At 55.0% G+C, this 19,486-nt stretch overlaps 3 protein-coding genes across 12 annotated transcripts in view; 1 reads left to right on the top strand and 2 right to left on the bottom strand.

Annotated features, from left to right (window-relative positions):
• CUNH17orf99 (chromosome unknown C17orf99 homolog) overlaps positions 1-262 on the bottom strand; it is a 7,873-nt gene extending 7,611 nt beyond the window's left edge. For all 3 annotated transcript variants that reach the window (XR_004113323.1, XM_031352536.1, XM_031352537.1), the window contains exon 1: positions 159-262. Coding sequence is in view for 2 of the 3 variants with exons in the window: in XM_031352536.1 (XP_031208396.1) it covers positions 159-195 (37 nt within the window). In the remaining variant the exon portion in view is untranslated. The remainder of the gene's footprint in view (positions 1-158) is intronic.
• A 4,601-nt stretch (positions 263-4,863) lies between these two features.
• On the bottom strand, positions 4,864-14,465 carry Tmc8 (transmembrane channel like 8). 3 transcript variants are annotated; one of them, XM_031353577.1, is made up of 16 exons: positions 14,356-14,465; positions 13,642-13,885; positions 13,395-13,540; positions 13,044-13,193; positions 12,781-12,866; positions 11,985-12,121; positions 11,686-11,833; positions 10,725-10,895; positions 10,415-10,554; positions 7,601-7,724; positions 7,140-7,237; positions 6,802-6,985; positions 6,590-6,720; positions 6,348-6,506; positions 5,823-5,901; positions 4,864-5,431 (listed from the first exon to the last, which is right to left on the bottom strand). In XM_031353577.1, the coding sequence occupies exons 2-16, from the start codon at positions 13,800-13,802 to the stop codon at positions 5,177-5,179; spliced, it is 2,169 nt and encodes a 722-aa protein (XP_031209437.1). In that variant the 5' UTR covers positions 13,803-13,885; positions 14,356-14,465; the 3' UTR covers positions 4,864-5,176. The 3 variants fall into 3 exon arrangements, with proteins under 3 accessions (XP_031209437.1, XP_031209435.1, XP_031209436.1); XM_031353575.1 differs by having other exon boundaries at positions 12,781-12,863; positions 14,356-14,461; XM_031353576.1 differs by having other exon boundaries at positions 4,864-5,428; positions 14,356-14,460.
• A 901-nt stretch (positions 14,466-15,366) lies between these two features.
• Positions 15,367-19,486, top strand: part of Tmc6 (transmembrane channel like 6) — a 15,444-nt gene continuing 11,324 nt past the window's right edge. Inside the window, exons 1-6 of one of the 6 annotated variants that reach the window (XM_031352982.1) lie at positions 16,226-16,473; positions 16,632-17,238; positions 17,494-17,624; positions 17,741-17,859; positions 17,991-18,086; positions 18,750-18,908. In XM_031352982.1, the coding sequence (XP_031208842.1) occupies positions 17,569-17,624; positions 17,741-17,859; positions 17,991-18,086; positions 18,750-18,908 (430 nt within the window). In that variant the 5' untranslated portion in view covers positions 16,226-16,473; positions 16,632-17,238; positions 17,494-17,568. Of the gene's footprint in view, positions 15,401-16,009; positions 16,203-16,225; positions 16,474-16,631; positions 17,239-17,493; positions 17,625-17,740; positions 17,860-17,990; positions 18,087-18,749; positions 18,909-19,486 lie in introns of those variants that run through there. The other 5 variants (XM_031352983.1, XM_031352985.1, XM_031352981.1 and 2 more) reach the window with 5 other exon arrangements.

Genomic DNA, 19,486 nt, shown 5'->3' with positions numbered 1-19,486 from the left:
CCCCCTCTCCCTCCTCTTCTCCCTCTCCCTCTCCCCCTCCCCCCTCTTTCTTTCAGGGCGCTTCAGGTCTTTGGTTCTCTTTCTCTCTTGGATTCTTACACTCCATTCCCTAAGCCTACTCTCTCAAGGCCCTTCCATGACATTTGCAAGAGACTCACCCAGCAAGGCAAAGTAGAACAGCTGGAGGAGCGGCATGCTTGTGTGGGACTGGGGCTGTGCGCCTCTCGGGCTGTCAGAGGCTTCCTAGTCTGGCCTCTCCACCCTAAGGCCCCTGGATGCTCCTTGAGTGACTGTCTGCAGCTAGGAGATAACTTGAAGGTTGTGGCTCTCCAGGGGGCCCCAATACCTCACAGGGCTGGTTCCAGGGATAGTTGTGTCCTCCCCACTGAGTTTGGGATGGGTAACTATCCTGGGGCACCTGCGTGGGGCTAACGTTAACACAAGGGCTCTCCTTATCAAGGAGTCCTGGAGAATGGGTGGCTTCCTGCTAAGGGTCAGGGAGGGGAGGGGTTTTAGCCTGTGTCATATTGATCTCCACCTGACCACCACAGACCAGGCGCACTCTGTCTCCAGGTTAGACCTCAGACGGGATGAGACTGTCACCTGAGAGTGTGGAACCCTGGGCTTTAAGTCTTGTCCTTAAAGGAGCCCAGAGAAAAGCAAGGTTGTCCCTTAAGGACCTAGATCCAGCCTAACCTGGACAAAGGAAGGTCCAGGGTACCAAAGGTACCATACTGCCAACACTGGTGTGGCCTGGGCAGAGCCATTCCTTCTAGGTCTAAGGCTACACCAGAACCAGACCCACAGGGTCTGAGGGACAGATAACAAGAAGAAGCAGGTAAGATGGCATGGGATCATGCTACCCCATGGAAGGCCACCCATATCTGCCCACCCACGTGACTGAACTTTTCCCCCAGCCTAGGCCTGGGCCTGCAGACTAGCCTGTGGCTTTCTGAGCAGGCTCAGGAGCCGCCTGCCTGCTTTCACAGTTTCTTCACAGCGGAGGTCTCCTGCTGCCAGGTCGCAGCCCATGGCATGTGCAGATGCTGCACAGAGCCTGACGGGCCACTGCACTCAAGCCCCTGGTCCGGCCCTGTTCTCTAGGAAAGCTACTCTAGCCTGGGCCCCTCTTGCCATTCTTGGAGGATCTACAGAAGGCGAGTTCTATCAGGAAGCTGTCTGTGCTGTAGCCCCACAGCCAGGGAGCAGAGGGGAAAGCCATGGGAAGAGCCAGAAAAGGAGGCATGTCATTGGGACAACCGCCGTGTGCCTTGAGCGGTCCTGACACTCATCAGTGTGCACCCTGCCCACGGCCTGCCCACGCCCGCTCTGTTAAGTCTCTCCAGTGGGAAATCAGGGAAGGGGAGAATGTTTCCACTTAGTTCCCCACAAATTTACTGGTCTTTAACAATTAGGGTTTTTTTGGTTTTTCAAGGCAGGGTTTCTCTGTGTAGCCCTGGCTGTCCTGGAACTCACTCTGTAGACCAGGCTGGCCTCGAATTCAGAAATCCGCCTGCCTCTGCCTCCCAAGTGCTGGGATTAAAGGCGTGCACCACCACTGCCTGGCTAGGTTTTTTTTTTTTTTTTTTAATGAGGGTTTTTTTAAAAAGATTTATTTATTTATGTCATGTGTATGAGCACACTGTAACTGTCTTCAGAAGAGGGCATTGGATCCCATTACAGGTGATTGTGAGCCACCATGTGGGAATTGAACTCAGGACCTCTGGAAGAGCAGACAGTGCTCTTAACCGCTGATCTCTTCAGCACCAAGAATTAGTTTTTTATTTAAAAAATATTTATATTTTATGAATCTGTATGTGTGGCTGAGTACATATATGTTTACCATGTGGGTATCCATGGTAGTCAGAAGAAGGTGTATGATCCCCTGGTACTGGAGTTACAGAGGGTTGTGAGCCAACATGTGAGTGTTGGGAACTGAACCCAGGTCCTCTACAGGGGCTCTTGTGGGAGAGCCATCTCTCCAGCCCCTACTTATTTACTTTGAAACAAGGTCTCACTACTGTGGTCCTAGCAGTAGCTAGCAGCCTAGTAAGACAAGCAGTGCAGATACATCATCTCCTGGGGTGCTGGTGCCCATCCGTTATCTAGGGCCTGGCTGCGGGTGCTGCCTCGGCCTCCTGGAATCTGACTACCCACCTTACGGGCCCAGCTGCCCATGCCTGGACAGTGTGACTCTCAGGCCCTCTTCCTACTTCTCCTATTTGGGTCTTTTGAGCATGACTTCACAATGCTTTGTTTAGTTTTATAGCGATGTTGCTATCAGATGATTTTTAGTTTTTGTTTTTGTTTGAGGCAGGGTCTCACTTTGTAGGCTGTCCCGGAACTCACTAAATACACCAGGCTGAATTTGAACTTACAGAGACTCACCTACCCAGAGTGCCTCCAGAGCGCCAAGATTAAGAGGGTATGTCACCATGCCTGGTCATTTTTTTGGTATATTTGATACAAGTTCTACTTTGCTCCCTGGCTGACCTGTAACTCACTGTGTAGACTCAAAGCTGCCTCCTGAATACTGGGATTATATGCCCGTGCCACTAAACTACACTGGTTTTGTTTTTGAGACAAGGTCTTGCCATGTAGTCTACACTAATCTCAACCTCATAATCCTCCTGCTTCAGCTTCCCAACTGTTGGAATTATAGGTGTGAGCCATTTAGCCTGGCTAAAACAAAACAAAAGAAAAAACCAAAAAAACTCACAAATGATCAAATAAACCAAAAAGATTCCATTATGGCTGGGCCTTAGAGCTCATGGTTTTAAAATGCAGGCCCAGGAATCTGTTTCCAAGCTGCTCCCAGGTGACTTTGCGGCCTCAGCTGCTGTCCTAAAAGCTGCTGGCTTTCATCTGGACAGTTTGTGACCTTCCTCCTACCGAGCACCAGAGCCTACCAGTGCCCCTCCAGGTCTCATTGCCCCAGGATCAGGACCCAGCCCTATCTTTGTGGCCCAGGGAATGGGGACACCACCTTCCAGGGCCACCTCCTACAGTACATTTCCACACATCTGAAAGGGTAGACCTGTGCCTGCCACAGAAGCACTTAATTGGTGTTTGGTTACAGATGGGAGGGGGAAGTCATGTGGTGGCCAAGCATCTGAAGCAATTGAAGTCTCAGGATGGCCTGAAGTGGCCAAGTCTTCAGAGGTCACCTGAGAAGACTCCAGTGTCTGTGACAGAAATCAAGGCAGGCTCTGCAGATGTCTCAGCTGGGTGGAGGGACCCATGATTGTCACCCTAGTGCTAGGCAAGCAGAGGCAAGAGAATCAGGCGCTCCAGGCCAGCCTCGGGTACATTTCCTGTTACAAGAGTTCCAAGCAGTTCCCGGGGTTCTCTCTGCCTCCTGGCTAGCAGCTCCACACCTGTACCTAGGTGCTTTAAAGTGTCCCTGGGGAGCTGGGAGCAAGACTAATCCCAGCCCTTGGGAGGCAGAGGCAGGAGGATTTCTGAGTTGGAGGAGACCTGGTCTGCAGAGTGAGTTCCAGGACAGCCAGGACTATAGAGAGAGATCCTGTCTCAAAACAAACACACAGCAAAGAAACCAAAAAACAAAACAAAACAAAATAAAAAAACAACACTCCCCCATTCCCCCACCCCCCACCTCAGAAAACGGAAAGAGAAAGAGAGGCTGTTCCCAGGCTGCTGGCTACAGCAGGATCAGCCACCTCAAAATCCGTAGGGACCTGTTAACTTCAGAGCTTTATAGAGAGTGCCTTCCAAGTGGTGGGTTCAAAGCCACTGCAGCTTCCAACTTCAAAGCTTTTCAAACACAAAGAACTTCACTGGAGGGTGGGAAGGAGAAAAGGAATGTGGGGGGGGGGCGCAGCCGCCCTGCCTTTGCAGCCCCATGAACATACCCCCCCCACAGCACAGCCTCCGCAGGTCTCAGAGTGCAGGCCTGTACCTGGCACTGAGACCTGGCAGGGTGTGAGCTTTCAGCCCTCAGAGGCTCAGTGTCGCTCCCTAGGAAGGCTGAGAGAACGGTGTTCTGCAGACGTGTGGCCATAGTTGGCTTTTAGTCTAGGCTCCGCCCCACAGTTACCTGGCAACAGCCAGGTGTGCCTGACTCACTCTGAAGGGGCTGCTCGCCCCCTCCGCTGCTCGCCGCCTCCTCTCTCTTGCTTTCTTGCTCCTGATCTCCCTCTCTCCCCATCCATTCCTCTCTCTCCTCTCCCCACGCACTCATGGCTGGCCTCTACTCCTCTCCTTTTCTGCCTTTCTCTATCTACTACCCTCTCAACTCCCCTCCCCGTGCCCTGAATAAACTCTGCTATATCTCAAAGTGTGGCTGGTACCTCAGAGGGAAGGGATGCCTCAGCATGGGCCCTCAGAGGCACCCACTTCCCCTACACCATATCTCGTTTCCATCAAACATATCCCCGGCCTCTCTTTGTATAAAACACAACAGCCATGGACCGATCCTGATCTGCTTTCCCCAAGGGACCCAGACATTTACTGAGTTTCAGCAGGCCATTCTCAGGCTCTGGAGTGGCTTCTGGGCCCCACCCTGGTTAAGCGTGGCTTCAGAGCCCACGTATTTGGTTTAAGCCCCAGCCCTGCTCCTTTGTAGGGGCACAGAAGTGCAGGTTTGTTCCAGACCAGCTCTTGCAGCCTCACAGAGAGAAATATACAAATGTTTCTGAGAGCAACTCTTTTCTAAGAAATTCCAGTGTTGCTGGGCGGTGGTGGCGCATGCCTTTAGTCCCAGCACTTGGGAGGCAGAGGCAGGCGGATTTCTGAGTTCGAGGCTAGCCTGGTCTACAGAGTGAGTACCAGGACAGCAAGGGCTACACGGAGAAACCCTGTCTCGAAAAAAAAAAAAAAAGAAAGAAAAAAGAAATTCCAGTGTTTCCAAAAAATATATGTATTTATAAATTGCATCCGTGAGTTTATATCCATACTGTTATGTACACTATAGAACACTCAATAAAAAATTGAAGGAATGAGATAAAATAATATAGAGGTAGAAATTCTTCCTGCTGACCTGAGGGTGTGGCTCGCTTTGGAGAACCCTGCCAGAGGCCCAGGAGCCATCTGTAGGCAGTGGTTGGTTGGTGGGGGTAGGGGCAGAGATCGTGGGTGTAAGGAGGTGGTGGAAGAGCTGGGAGTGCAGGAGGCGCTGGAGGAAGCTGCGGCAGAGCCTAGGGGCATGGGGTCGGTGCTATAGCTCTGTGCGGCTGGGGAAGTGAAATCTGGGGGTGGGAGCTGAGGCACTGGGGCCTCCGAGGCTCGAGGAGCTCAGCCTGTTGGAGGGTCCCAGCCGGGGTGTCCTGGGGCGGGGCGAGCCTGGGCATGGGAATCCGGGGCAGAAGGATCCTGGACGCGAAGCTCGAGAGTGAGGCGACTCGGGCTCTGGGCTCAGCTCCTGCAGCAGCCGTGACAAGTCGTCCACCAGATGCCACTTCTCCTGGACCTGCTGCAGGGAAAGAGACCAGATGTTAGTTAGAAACAAGCTGTAGCCAAAAGACACGCCCACAACGCAACCTGAGGCCACACCCCTGCCAGGATCAGTTCTCAATGCACTAGGAGACCACTGGAGGCCCCAAGCTAACCAGGAACTACCATGGCTCCGCCTTCAACACGGCCCATCTCCTACCCAGACCACGCCCATAACCTAAGGCTTTGCTTCAACCCAAGGCCACGCCTTCACCAAAGCAGGCTGCCTGTCACGGGAGCCACGGATTCCTTCCTAGCCTTGAAGGTACACACACCACAAGGAAGAAAGAAGCCCACCCTCCCAGCTCGGTCCTTGAGAGTAGTTAGCTAGACACTCCTCACGGGATGGCCACAGTGCCACGCACACTCACCCACACCAGTTGCTTCCTCAGCCCATGGATGGCTCTGGCATTCGCCCGGGACTGGGAGATGCAAACGGTCAGGACAAGGCTTAAGGCAGATAGGACTCCAGGTCAGACACCTCTCAGATCATAGCCATCCGGCCTGACTTCCGTGCCCCTCCCCCAGTCTTCGAGACAGGGCCTTGTCATGTAGCCCAGGCTGGCTTGGAGTTCACTCAAATTCACAGCAATCCTCCTGCCTGGGCCTCCTGAGGTGTGCACTACCACACCAGCTCTACCATCTCATTGCAGATCTCTGCTTTATCAGAAGACCCCACCCCCACCTCTACCCCCCGAGTCTTCCCACAGTCCCACACTCCTGTCCTCCAACATGGGAAGTTGGTTCACCTGGGGCTGCATTGGTACTATCTTTGAGTCCCCATTTCCCTGTCTCCTGCACTCCAGGACGCTGTCTGGAGATGCTTAAGCGTACACCACCCGTGAGGAAGGAACCAAACCTCTGGAGTTTCTCCCTCTGTGCTGCTGGACAGTTACCTGAGCAGAATGAGGAGTGGGAAGCTGAAGGCGTGGGAGCTGAGGTAATGGAGGGCCCGCTGACCAGGGAGCGGGAGCTGGAGGCCCACCAGCTCAGGTACCACCTGCCAGGGGGCCGAGTAGTTTGTGAAGAGGCCGCAGTCCCAGGAGGAGCGGGTGCTGGAGAGAGGGGAGCAGACAGGCTTGTCAGACTCGGGGGTAGGAGTTGCTGGGCCAGCCTCCCAGCCACCAGCCTTCGTCACCTGCTGATCACGTAGGCCAGAGGGGCTGCAGCCAAAAACAAGCCTAGGAGCAACACCAGTTGGAAGAAGAAGGTGGAGCTGGAGGCTCGGAAAAGCCGTGGGGATGCCCTGGAGTTCCTCAGGAGGGTGTACTGGAGGTGGGGGATAACAGGACTTACAGGATGCAGCCTCAGGGGGGGCACCTAGGGGGGCGCCTGACCCAACCCCCTCACCTTCTTGATATAGAAGGTGAGAAACAGGAAGACACTGTTGAGCAGTGGCAGCAGGGGGCAGTAGAAGAGGCCCATCCAGGTGACAGTCTGTGCAGCCACGATGTCCAGCACATTCTTGGGCACCAGGAACTCTTCCCGGTCCAGCCACGTCCAGAACCAGCCTGAGAAGCGCTCCACTAACAGCCTGGGGTAGGGGGAATCTGGGTACACTCCGGGCAAGTATGCGAGCCACACGGGTCTTCCCTGTGGGCCACCACACCCTCACTCATGGGGACACACCTGGCTCACGCTTGGCTGTGCCCTCCAGCCGTCCCCTGGGGTGTCTCCATGTAGCTCACCTCCGAGGCAGGCTGACCAGGAAGGCGAAGGCCACGGTGAGCAGGAAGTTGAAGATGATTAATTTATACAATTCTTCGCCCACCGAGTTCTCCCAGCACTGCGGTGCAGAGAGCAGAGGGACCCATTACTATCCTCAAGTTCCTCCAATCCTCCTCCCTCACCCATTGCTTGCCGAGGATGGGAGGAGGGGTGGGAGATGGGGGTGGGAGTGGGTTGGTGACTAGGGTGGGTCTCAGTGCCCGTTTGCCGGCACGCATGACCTGGGGATAGACTAGTCTCCTGGGACTCCCAAGCCAGGAGAGCTACAGCAGGGTGCAGGGCGCCCCCTTGGCGCATTGCGTGGTATGGCAGCTCCTTCTTCAGCTACTCACAAAAGTGAGACCCGGGGAGGGACAAGGACTATAAAAGGCTCTGGAGTTTGAGATGGGGCTTTGTGGGGAAGGACAGGGGTGTCGGCCACCTGGTAGTCGCAAGCGTTGTAGCCATAGGACTCGCAGCTCGTCTTGTTTCTGCCTATGCAAAGCACCGTCTGGCCCAGGGAGAAGGAGAACATCCCCAAGCTGGCTAGCTTCAGCACCACGCACCTGCGGGCGGGGCATGCGTCATGCGGGGAATGCAGAGGGTCGGGCTCTATCCAGGCTGCTGTCTGAGATCCAGTGTCCTGGGCTCTGCCCCTCTCGCAAAGCTCAGCCTACTTCCCGCTTGCTTTATTTCCCGCCAGTGTTTCTCAAAACGCGTTCCTCAATTCTGACTCTGTTTCTAAATTTCCCAGTTTGGGAAATACTATGCCTAGCTATACTCCTTGCTGCCAGCTTTACGATTTATTCGGAGGAGTACCACAAGAGAAACTCTACACCTTCCTGAGTCCGCAGAGCCTCAGTTCAGACAATATCTTCTTCCTTTCTTTTTATTTACTATGTAGCCCTGGCTGGCCGGGAACTCACAAAGTAAGCCAGGCTAACCTCAAACTTACACAACCATGCCTGGTCACCTGAGTGTGTGTGCACGTGCACGCTCAGCATATGCACGTATTGGGTACACTCACTTGTATATGTGCATGAGACTAGAGGTCGACTTTAGGTCTCTCTGTATTGCTTTCTACTTACATTTTTTTTTTCTTTTTTTGAGACAGTTTCTTTGTATAGATAGCCTGGAACTCTGTATAGTCCTGGAACTCTCTCTGTAGACCAGGCTGGCCTTGAACTCAGAAATCCACCTGCCTCTGCCTTCCAAGTGCACCACCACTGCCCGGCTCTACTTACATTTTTAAAATTTATGTTTGTTTACTTATTTGAGACAGGGCTGGAGAGATGGCTCAGCGGTTAAGAGCACTGTCTGCTCATCCAGAGGTCCTGAGTTCAAATCCCAGCAACCACATGGTGGCTCACAACTATCTTCAAGGGGGTTTGATGCCCTCTCTGGTGTGTCTGAAGAGAGCAATGGTATATATAATATATATAATAAATTTAAAAAATTTTTTTGAAAATATCTCACTATGTAGCTCAGGCTGACCTGGGGCCCCTTCTGTGAACCAAGATGGCCTCAAACTCTGCCCACCTGTCTTTGACTCTTGAATGCTATTTTTATTTTTAAAATTATGAGTTACATGTCTGTGTGTGGGTATGTGTCTGTAGTTGTCAGTGAAGGCCAGAGGGATTGGACCTCCCTGGAGGAGCTGCCTGATGTGGGTGCTGGGAATTAATAGAGCTGTACCTGGTTATAACTGCTGAGCCATATTTCAACTGTCCACTTTAAAATTTTATTTTGAGACAGGGTCTCTCACTAAACCCGAAGCTCAGCATTTGAAGTTACACAGAACAATGAACTCTCAGAATCCACTCATCTCCCCCGACCCCGACACCGCTGTAGGAGTGGAGTATTACAAGCGCATGGCACCATGCCCAGCTTTTACATGGCTGCTGGCATCTGGACTCAAGTCTTCCTTCATGCTAGAGACACACTGTATGGCTAAGCTGTACCCCAGCCCCACTAGTTAACTCCTGGGGCTCACTGCTCGGCGTTGTGCGCCTCAGACACGCACGCCACATGTAGTTGCTGAATGTGTCAGGACCACCTAGTCTGATGGCCTGAATCTGTGACATGCCTGTAACCTGGACAGTGCAGTGTCTGTGTGACTAGAATGGCTGGCAACCGAGGCTTGCTCTCCAGTTCAGCAGGAGCTGAGAGGCAGAGATGGCTGACCTTTGGAATACCTTAACAGACAAACAAAAAACCAAACCAAACCAAAAAACAAAGGCAGGCCTGGTACAGTGGTACACACCTTTATTCCTAGCACTGGGAGGCAGAGGAAGGCAGGGCTCTGTGAGTTCAAGGCCAGCCTGGTCTACGGAGTAGACCCTGTCTCAAAAACCAACAGCAAACAAACCGTTGATGCAAGGTCTCACTTTTCGAAGGATCCACTGTGTGCTCCAGGTGAGTCCCTGTCTCAACACAGGAGTGCTGGGGTTACAGATGTGTGCTACCACATCTGGCTTTCTATGTGTGTTCCAGGGATCCAAGCTCAGGCTGTCAAGCTTGCTTGTCATGGGCTTCTACCCTCCAAGGCCTCCTGATGTTGGCTTTGACGGTTTTGACAGCATCTTGCTGTGTAGCCCAGGCTAGCTTTGAATTTGTGCCTCCCTGCCTCTGCATCTCAAGTGCTAGGGTCACACCACCAGCACTGTTTGAGTTGTTTCTTGCGTGTGTTTCAAAGCAAATCAGAATTGACTAGGAAGGATGCAGAGGAAGAGAGAAGCCAGACCCAGAGAGATGAGTTGAGAGAAGCCTCTGAAGCCGCTGAGGTACAGCAGGACATGGGTCCAGCACTCCTGAGTCAGGTGCCCACCCCTCAGGTTCTGCAGGAGTTGTGTCTCACACTGATGGATTTTTAAAAAATGTTTGTTTGCTTGTTTGTTTTGAGACAGGGCTTCTCTGGAACTCACTGTGTAGACCAGGCTGGCCTCAAACTCACAGAGGTCTGCCCACCTCTGCCTCCAGAGTGCCGGGATTAAAGTCGTGTCCCCCCATGGACGGCAAACACTTCCCCAACCCCCAGCAAATTGCTGGTTCTTGACTCCCCAAAGCCAGAGAGCACCCCAGCCCTCTGAATGGCCCTCTGCTTGGTGCAGCTTGCTGGCTCCCTTCAGGGGGAGCCTCAGATTTGGGTCCCTAAGGTTGAATGTTCTAGAAGCACTGCTCACCCTCCCTCTGGTGTAGTGGAGAGTCTCCCGGTTCAGGGCCTGAGGACCACAGTGTCACGCCCCCGTATGCTTACCAGGTCAGGGTGAGGTTGACTTCAGTGCTGGGAGCGTAGTTCTCCAACTGGATCAGGACTGTGAACAGTTGGGGGCCCAGGAAGTTGACCAGGGAGATGACTCCAGGAGGCAGGTACTGGAGCACCAGAAAAAGGGACTCCTGTGGGGAGAAGGAGGGGAGGCCAGGGTTCCGAAGATGCAGCTCCCATGCAGGGCCTTGACCTGAGCCTCCATTTTCTCATCTGCCGAGTGGGAGTACTCACCTCCTCCCACAGCTCACACCAGAAAATCAAACAAACCGTAAAGAAAGGGATACAACCCGTCCTGTACCTCCTTGTTGTCCTGTGAGTACTTGGTGGCCCAGAAGATGGCGCTGATGGCTCCGACCACCAGGAGCATAATGAGGATGTTGGTGCGCAGGTAGGTGAGCAGGCGGCAGGCCTTCTGGGCCCGGGTCTCTTGTTGAGCCAGCTCCACCCTGTGGCCCTCTTCCAGCTCCACCTGATAGCAGCAGGGAGGGGCCCTGAAGCACTCCACATCCACACCCACCCTCACCCAATCACTAGCCACCTCTAGTGTGCACACGCGCGCATGTACGTACACACCTTTTGTTGGTGGGCTTTTAGTTTATCTTTACACTGTGTGTGTGTATGCATGAGTGTGTGCACGCGCGTGTGAATGCCATGGAGAGCCCAGTACAGCTTATACGAGCTGGTTCTTTCCTCCCACCATGTGGGATCCAGAGATGAACTTCCAATTGGTAGTCTCTGCAGCAAGACCCTTTACTTGAAGAACCATCCTGCCAAGCCCTTGTTGTTGAGACAGAGTCTTGTCTCATAACCTTGGCTGGCCTGGCACGTCTGCAATTGTAGCTCAAGTTGGTTACAAACTCAGGGCAATTTTCTTGCCTCAGCCCAGGATCCCGGGGCTGGGACCAGACTTGTACATCATACCTAGACACAGTTACATACTTATTTATTTTAAGACAGGGCCTCACTATGTAGCCCCTGGCTGACCTGGAAATCACAGCCATCCTCCTGCCTCTCTCTGCCTCCCAGGCCTGGCTCGTACATTCTTAGAACACTTGCATGTTCTCAGACACAGATGGTTCACACCGCCATGCGACGATCACTTTTGTTCACAGTCACACATGGTCCCATCACACCTGTGCTCATCTGAATACACGCTGTCAATGTTTTCACACCGGACACACGCGTGCACACTCACACGGCCCCTCACCTCCACTTTCATGGCCACACGTGCACTCTGCCACACGTCCTGCCACACACACCTTCAGTTCGTTGCTGATCTCGTGCTTCTTGATGGTGGCAGCTTCCCACACCTGGATGCAGAAGTCCCAGGCAGAGAACACTTTGGCGCTGAGCGGTGTTCTGTAGCGCTGGTCCAAGAGCGACTGCTGTGGCAGGCCTTCTGCCATCCTGGTGGAAGTGACAAGGACTTCTGTGGAGCAAGCTCGCTGCACAGGAGGCAGGACCAGGACGAGTCTTACTGCACAGTGTGGTCTATCTGCCAACTGAGGAAGGATGGCCAAGGATGGAGGCCTGGAGGCGACGTAGGGTCTTCCCTCACCTCTGCAGTATCCCACAGAAGCAGAGGAGCAGGCAGACCATCGGGCTAAGGAGGTAGGCCAGGCGGATGCTATATTCAGAGCTGCTCTCTGGCCCTGCTCGGTAGGCACCGTAGAAGAGATAGGTGTTGTTGAAGGCCTGGAGATACGATGAGGGCACATGAATGAAACTGAGTGCAGGGCTCTGTTCTAAGTGCTTGCCTTGGAAGGATGAGATCTCCCTGTGTGTCCCAGGTAAGCCCTGAACTTGAAATCCTCCTGCCTCAATCTCCTGAGTTCTGTGTTTACAGGAATATGCCAGCCGCTGTGCCTGGCCTAAGAATATCCCTGTGTTTACACTCACTCAAAGAAGCCAGGTGACTTGCTCAAGGCTGCATAGATTTGGATCCAGGACTCAGGATACTGGCTCAGTGGCCTCCAGGAATTGGGAGGTACTCCCCCCACCCCAGCCCCAGATAGGGTCTGGCTGTCCTGGAACTCTCTCTAGATGAGGCTGGCCTCAAACCCAGAGACCTGCCTATCTCTGCTTCTTAAGTCCTGGGATTAAAGTGAGCCACTACACCCTGTAGGAGGTGCTTATCTTACAGGCCTGGACGCCTTCCTCCATTTGTCTCTTGCTCCAAACTGGGTTCTATGGGTCATGGGGACGTGTCCCTGCGTTCCTGTATCTGGCCTAGCTGACTTGTGGAAGAGTCTCCCTTAAAAGCCAGAATCTCTCTTGAGGGAACAGGGTCCTTTCAGACTGGAGTCTGACATCTCCCAGATGTCCCAGAGCACTGACAGAAGGTACCCGCTTACCCTGCCAGTTAAAATATTCCAAAGTGGGTTGTGGAACCTTGGAATGTCACTCTGGGGCAGGGGGCTGTTGGAGCACTGGAGGCCTGCTGAGTGGGAAGAGAAGAGCGTCAGGATAGGGTCCCCCAACTCCACTGCCTCCACCCTAATACTGAGGCTGCCTGAGGGTGTGCTGGGAGGTATCCGGGCAGACGGTCCGGTTGAGGAGAGTCCAAAGCTAGCCCATGCAGCATGCCCAGAAAGAGGCCCACAGGGCAGGCACTCACTCAGTTTCAGGGCGGGGCCTGGCTCAGGGGGGCGGAGCCAGACCAGGGGCAGCAGCACAAGGCAGGCAGTCAGCAGCATGGTCAGCAGGTTGAGCAGCAGCAGGAAACGAAGAAAAGTGAAGTAGGACTGGATCCCGGTCCCGAAGAGGCCTATGGGAGAAAAGCAGGGAGAGTCAGCCACGTTGAGAATCCCAGGGCTATGTGAGGTGTGCCAGTGTGGACCACCCCGGGGCAAAATCAGGGCTTCGCGCAGTATCTCCACAGCCCCCAGAGGGCCAGCTAGGTGTGCGCAGGAGGAATCCGAGGTGCTGATGAGGGAGGTGGGAAGTGCAGGTCGGCATGGGATCCTACCCCCAATCTCGTAGAGAGCTCCCTCCCAGAGCCCGAAGCCGCGGGCCAGCCGTTGCTCTGCCTCCCTCAGGTGCTGTCGCACTACCCGCCTCGGGCGATGCCACCGATGCCAGGAGGTCTTCACTCCCTCGGGCTCCCGCAGTTCCCTGCAGGACCGTGGTGATGGGGGGGCGCCCTTGAGTCATCCATCTGACAGGTGCATCCTCGGGTGCCTCCCCCGCCCCCGCCGCGGCTGAGCGGCACCCACCGGATGAAGCGCTTGTCGGCCATGGAGTAGGGCAGCATCCGCACAGGAGTCCGGGAGGCGCATAGCCGCTCCACTTCTTGCTCCCACAGCTCCTCCGAGGCCGCCTGGGATTCAGGCCTTCGTGAGGCTGGTCCTGACTGCACCGACCACTGGCGAAACATCCCAGTGGGCGCGCGGGACAGATAGGCAAGATCCTTGCTCGCAGGAGTAACGAGGGAGCCGGGTGGTGAGCTCCACCTTGGCCCTGCCAGTGTACACAAGTGAAAAGAAACTTGTTGGGATCGGAGCCGGGGCTGTCCCACTCCACCTCTCGGAACAGACCCCTGACCAAGGCCTTAGTCTTCCGCCTGTCAAGTGCAGTGAAAGGCTTCCAGGATATGAGCAGAGAGGAGCCGCTGGCAAAGCAAAGGCAGGCTGTCATAAACCTTAAGCTTTGGAAAAACGCAATCTACACTCTTTTTCCATGTGCTGATTGGCTTTTGGTAATTCACCCCTGTCCCGAACCCCGACAGCTCCTAGAATCCAGCTTCCTGCAACACCCCAGCTCTGGATGTACTAGGGCTCCGTTCTGTGTGCCTCGTCCAGGCTGGGTCTGCTCTGGTCTTCTTAAAGGACCCAGAATAGGAGGCGTGGTTATATCCCCAATCACGAGAAAAGAAGACCCCCAAACCGTCAGGAAGGAAGCGACAGCCCTGGCCTTCTTCCCCCCCTCACCGTCCTTATCGTCACGCGGCGAGCAGCTCACAAAGGGGCATGGGACCAAGCTTCCCGAAGAGCCCCCTCCTACGACCAGCTCCCGACACACCAGGCAGGGTGGTGAGGGAGTGGGGTGGGGTCACGTGACAGGAACCCCAGGGGTGGGGGCCCACCCAGACTCAGTCCCTCCACCCACTCCCGCCTTCCGCGCACAGTTTCCTCTGCCTCTACGTGCACTTCCTGCACTGGAGGGACACGGGCACAGGTGAGAGGCGCGGGTGAGCACCAGGCGGACCTGCTTTTCTGTGCTCCGGCTCCTGCAAGCCCCGTTCCTGGCCGCCAGTCCTTAGTTGCCTCCCGGGCTCCTTTATCTGCGGTCTGCAGTCGCCCCAGAGAGCCCGACAGCGATAGGTGGATGGTCCTAGCCCAGGAGCTGCTGGCTCTCTGGATCATTTCTTTTTGTGTTATTTCAAGATAGGGTCTCACTATGTAACTCTAACGGTCTTGGAATTCATCATGTAGACCAGGCTGGCCTTGAACTCACAGAGACACTTGCCCAAGGCTGGGATTAAAGGCCTGTGTCACTACGACTGGCTGGCAGGTTATTTTTGAACTTCCCGCCTTCATCGCAGGCACTGCCCTCCCAGTTGCTATGCCCTGGCCAGGATCTGGCACCAAGCCCAGCCTTAAGTGCTGAGGAGGCAGCTTCGTGCACGTCACTCTGACTAGGCCAATTCCCTGTTCTGGGAGCCGCAGCCTTTCCTGTTCACCTCTTTAAAACCTCGTCATTGCAGCTCTGGAGTCTGAGTCTCCCTGTGTCCCTGCCCACAGGCTCTGCACTCCCAACAAGTTCAGAGGAAGGCGCCCCAGGAAATGGCTTTCAAATTGAGCCAAAGTCATGCAAAATTCAGAGTAAGAGCAAAAAGTCAGCGAGGGGCTGAGGAGGGCTGGGTCTGAAGGCCAAAACTTCCGGTGCCAAGACGCAGCTTGGTAAACCCATCCAGGCAGAGAGACAGCTGCGAAGGAGCTCCCCTCCCCTCCCCTCAGGCTTCATCTCTTTCCGGTATCCCACACATTTCCTGGCCTCTGTTAACCTTTGTGTGTGTGTCGGGGGTGTGGGGGGGAAGGGACTCGTCTTTCCCCTTTACTTCTCAGGGTCACCTGTCTGTAACATGGGGGGAAGGGTTCTATGGAGCATCTTGGTGGCCAAGTCCCCTGCTCCATCTGGTGACACCTGGAGGCTGGGTGACACTTTCTCAGGTTCAATTTCCTCATCTGTGAAAGAGAAAGGTCACTGACTGTCTTGGTCTCAGAATACCAGGCAAATGGCACCGCATTTGGGGCAATGGCTACCGGAAGCAGTTTAACCCTAGCTTTAGAAAGTCACCACGCCCAGGGCGGAGCGGGCAGTTAACTCCTTTGCTTTGCCCCAGATAAGGAACAGTTACCCAGGCTGGGAGGAGGGGGATTACACAATCCCGCGTGGGAAGGATAGGGACTGGTAAGTGACCCCGGGACGTGGAAATGCCGTCCCCCTTTAGAAACTCAGAAACATTAGGGACTCCACCTAGGGATTGTATGCACGCCTACTTTACTCAGACTTGAGGGTGGAGTGCTGGGCTGGGGTGGAGTCCGAAGCTGGCTCGCACTGGGGCACCGTTTTGGATGGGAGGGGCCTACGGGCAGGCAGGAACAAATCACGTGACCTTCGGGGACCCGTGCCGCATGGGCGGGCGGTGAGGCTACCTCCAGCTGCCAGTCTGGAAACCGTCAAATGTTACCCCCCTGTACCCTTGATTACTGTCTGCTGACTCTCCTGCTGGTGGTGCTGAGACCGCGGCTCCCCGCGGCGGGTGCGCGCACAGGTGAGCCACTCGGGGGCACCGGGACCCGGGTGCTGGGTCCCAGCTCCGGTGTTGGGGTAGTTGCTAGCGCCAGGTGGTTGACAGCTTAGTAGAGGGTTTCTGGAAACTGCCGCTCCTGGCCTCTCCCCATCTGGCTCTGGGCGCAGGATGGTGCGGCCCGGAACTGCGCACACCTGGCTGGCCTCAGGAGGACTGAAGACCAGGAGCCCAGGCAGATCCGGAGTCCCGACCCGTAGCCTCCGGAGCACCCCCAGCCTCCTGTGGAGAAGAGGTGTGGGCCCGCCTGGGGCCTTGAGCCTGAGAAGTACTGTGGTCAGGGAGGGGACCCTGGAACTAAGAGGGCACCATCTCTCCTGGCTGCTTTCCACCCGAGTGGTGCCTCCTCCCGCCGGCTCCAGGCTAGCCTCTCCCTGCTGTGCTCCTCTGCAGCGCAGACGGGGGCGTGCCGACGCCAATCCCGGTTGCGTGGGGACTCTCGGCCGTCGGGGGAGCTGCAGAAAACTGCGAATTCCCTAGGCGAAGACAGGAAAGAACGGCCGACGCCGCGGGGCTTGCCTTCTGGTGGGCGATCCTGCCGGAGTCAAGTGATTGGCTGCTCTTTCCGCCGCGCTTTCCCTTAGGGCCCTGGACCGGGAGGACAATAAGCCCCTAACAACGCTCTGCTTGCCACTGTGCCCGGTGACAGAGCTGGACAAAGGGAGCTTGTGTCTGCTCAGCTTCTCTCTTCAGCCTTCAGCTGAGTTGGGAATGTAGGGAGGCACGCTCCCGAGGACACGAGGTCCTTGAAGCACCCAGACCCACCCGGAGTGTTGGGGGTGGGTTTCAAGGAGTCCAGAGTGTGGACGCCGCCTCCGGTGCTGGGGGCAGGGCTTTACGGTGCTGGGGGCAGGGCTTTGCAGCTGCCTGGCCGTACTTCCTGCTAGAGAAAACACTTTAGGGTCATAGGGCGGGCACAGGGAAGTCTTCCGAGCCTCCCAGCCCCTGTTCTAAAAAGGATGAAGCTCTAGGCCCCCGCCTGGGAACAGACCAGAAACCGGTAGTGTTCACAGGCCTCTCCTTTTTCTCCCAGTACTATCGACATCTAGGAAACCCATGGAGGAGCCGTGGCCTCACCCTTCCTTCCTGTTTTCTTCCCTCCCCCACAGCCGGTCATGATGGGAATGTTATTTGGACCAACTCGTTTAATCGAGTGTTTAGCCGTGGATGCGGGGCAGGGTGGGGATTCCTGTAGTGTGTGTCTGTGCCTGAAGTATGGGGCCCCAAGCGTTGAAAGCTGATTTTGTCTCAACAGATGGGCTATGTGGGGTTCCATAGGCTGCTTCTAGTCTCAGAGCTCCCCTAGGTCTGCAGGGTATATACCAGAGCCATGGCTGAGCCACTGGCTTTAGCCCTCCATGTCCCGGAGACCACAGGAGACGAAGAGTAAGTACCCCGGGTGCTGGTGGTGTGCGATGTCTTTGTGTTACCCCTCGGGTATGAAGCCTTCTGCAAGTGGGAGGGGCCCTGAGCATGGACTCCCGGCTCTCACTCCTCCCTAGTAGCCTGGAGCCCAGCCCCTATGAAGAGAATGAAGTCCACGACTCCTTCCACCAGCTTATTCAAGAGCAGAGTCTCCGGGTGGCGGAGGAGGGGCTGGAGCTACGGTCCTTGGTTCCAGGTAAGCCCAGGCCTGCCCTCTGACCTGGTGTGGGCAGGACCTGGGAACATCTGCCTTTGTGTGTTAGAGGAGTGGAGTGGGCGGGGTGGGCTGGGTGGGACAGCTGATTTGCAGCGTCTTGTCATCCCTAGGCAGAGGTGACCAGACCCTCTGGGGACATGAAGGTGCACCTGCCCATAGCACGGCCACTCTCCGCATCTTGGCCAGCATGCCCAGTCGTACCATTGGTGAGCGGGGTCGGCTGCCCTGTGCTCGCCTTCACCGCAGCCGGGGTCTGTGGACCCAGTCAGTTCTTCTGGGCTCCCAGTTTTCCTGTTGCTGGAGCCTGAAGCTTAGCATATCCCTGGGTCATTACTGGATTCTAAACATGACTGCTTGACACAGGGGTTAAAAAAAAATAGCCTCAGGGTTGGTGAGATGGCTTAGTGGGTGGGAGTACTGACTGCTCTTCCGAGAGTCCTGGGTTCAAGTCCCAGCAACCACCTGATGGCTCGAAGCCATCCGTGATGGGATCTGACGCCCTCTTCTGGTGTGTCTGAGGACAGCTACAGTGTACTTGTTTGTGATAATAAATAAACCTTAAAAAAATAGGCTCTTAGGGGGAGGGAAGAGGGGATTGTTTACTTTGGTTTATTTTTATTTTTATTTTTTTTTCTTATTTTATATTATTTTTCTTTTTTCTTTTGGAGGGGAACCTGGGAAAGGAGATATTGTAAATAAAGAAAACATTTAATAAAAAAAAAAATAGGCCCTTAGGTTTCTGGTAAAGGGATTTCCCCTCACCCTGGGAAGGGCCGAGGGACAGGCAGGCTTGGTGCTGAGAACCTTTCAGAGGAATGTGAGGCTAGTCCTGTTCCTGCTCTCTAATACCTTGTCCCCTGGTTCCCAAGGTCGCAGCCGTGGGGCCATCATCTCCCAGTACTATAACCGCACAGTGAGGCTTCGGCGAAGGAGCAGCCGGCCCCTGCTGGGGAATGTGGTGCGCTCCGCTCGGCCCAGCCTTCGCCTGTATGACCTGGAGCTGGACTCCACAATCCTGGAGGAGGATGGTGAGTTGACTAACCCAGTCTGCTGGCTGGGCAGGAGCCGGACGGACTGCAACAGGGTCACAAGCCTCTTCCTACTGTCAGACTGTTGGCGAAGGTCCTTTCCGGGGCTGGCACTGAGACCCCACCCACCGCCACCTAACCTATCATCGCCGAGTGCTGAGGAGGCTTGCGGTGGGTGGCTGTGGTCAGCAGCCCCAGTCAGAGCTCTTAGCGTACTTCTTGCTGGGGGAGACAAACAGGAGCTGAACAAATGGGTGAGCAGGAGCCTGGAGCTCAGACAGAAGCACAGACCCTCTCTCCTGGGAGGTTTCCTGGGGAAAGTGACTGGAGTGGAGGAGGCAGGTACCACGGCCCACAGGCTGGAACCAGCCCGGCTTCTTTCAAAGCCAACATGGAAGAGGCTTGGGGACAGAGGCAAGTTCATGGCTAGTGGCTGGGCTCTAATTACCCTGCCACCTGCCACCCGGCCGTGCACCACTTTCCTGAAGGCCTGTGTCTTTAGGCTCTTGGTGACTGCTCAGGTTGGCTGTTGTTTTTTGTTTTGTTTTTTTGTTTTTTTGTTTTTGTTTTTTTTTTTT

This window comes from Mastomys coucha, unplaced genomic scaffold (genome assembly GCF_008632895.1).
Source record: "Mastomys coucha isolate ucsf_1 unplaced genomic scaffold, UCSF_Mcou_1 pScaffold5, whole genome shotgun sequence".
Classification (NCBI taxonomy): Eukaryota; Metazoa; Chordata; class Mammalia; order Rodentia; family Muridae; genus Mastomys; species Mastomys coucha.
This window is presented reverse-complemented; position numbering and strand designations above follow the sequence as displayed.

What these genes read in the sequence shown, in the direction of transcription:
- Tmc8 (XM_031353577.1), bottom strand. Translation starts at nt 13,802, where the DNA reads ATGTTTCGCCAGTGGTCGGTGCAGTCAGGACCAGCCTCACGAAGGCCT. An exon ending in GGAATATTTTAACTGGCAGG is followed by an intron (nt 12,122 to 12,780) that starts GTAAGCGGGTAC and finishes TCGTATCTCCAG; the next exon opens with GCCTTCAACAACACCTATCT. An exon ending in ACAACGCTTGCGACTACCAG is followed by an intron (nt 7,238 to 7,600) that starts GTGGCCGACACC and finishes TCTGCACCGCAG; the next exon opens with TGCTGGGAGAACTCGGTGGG.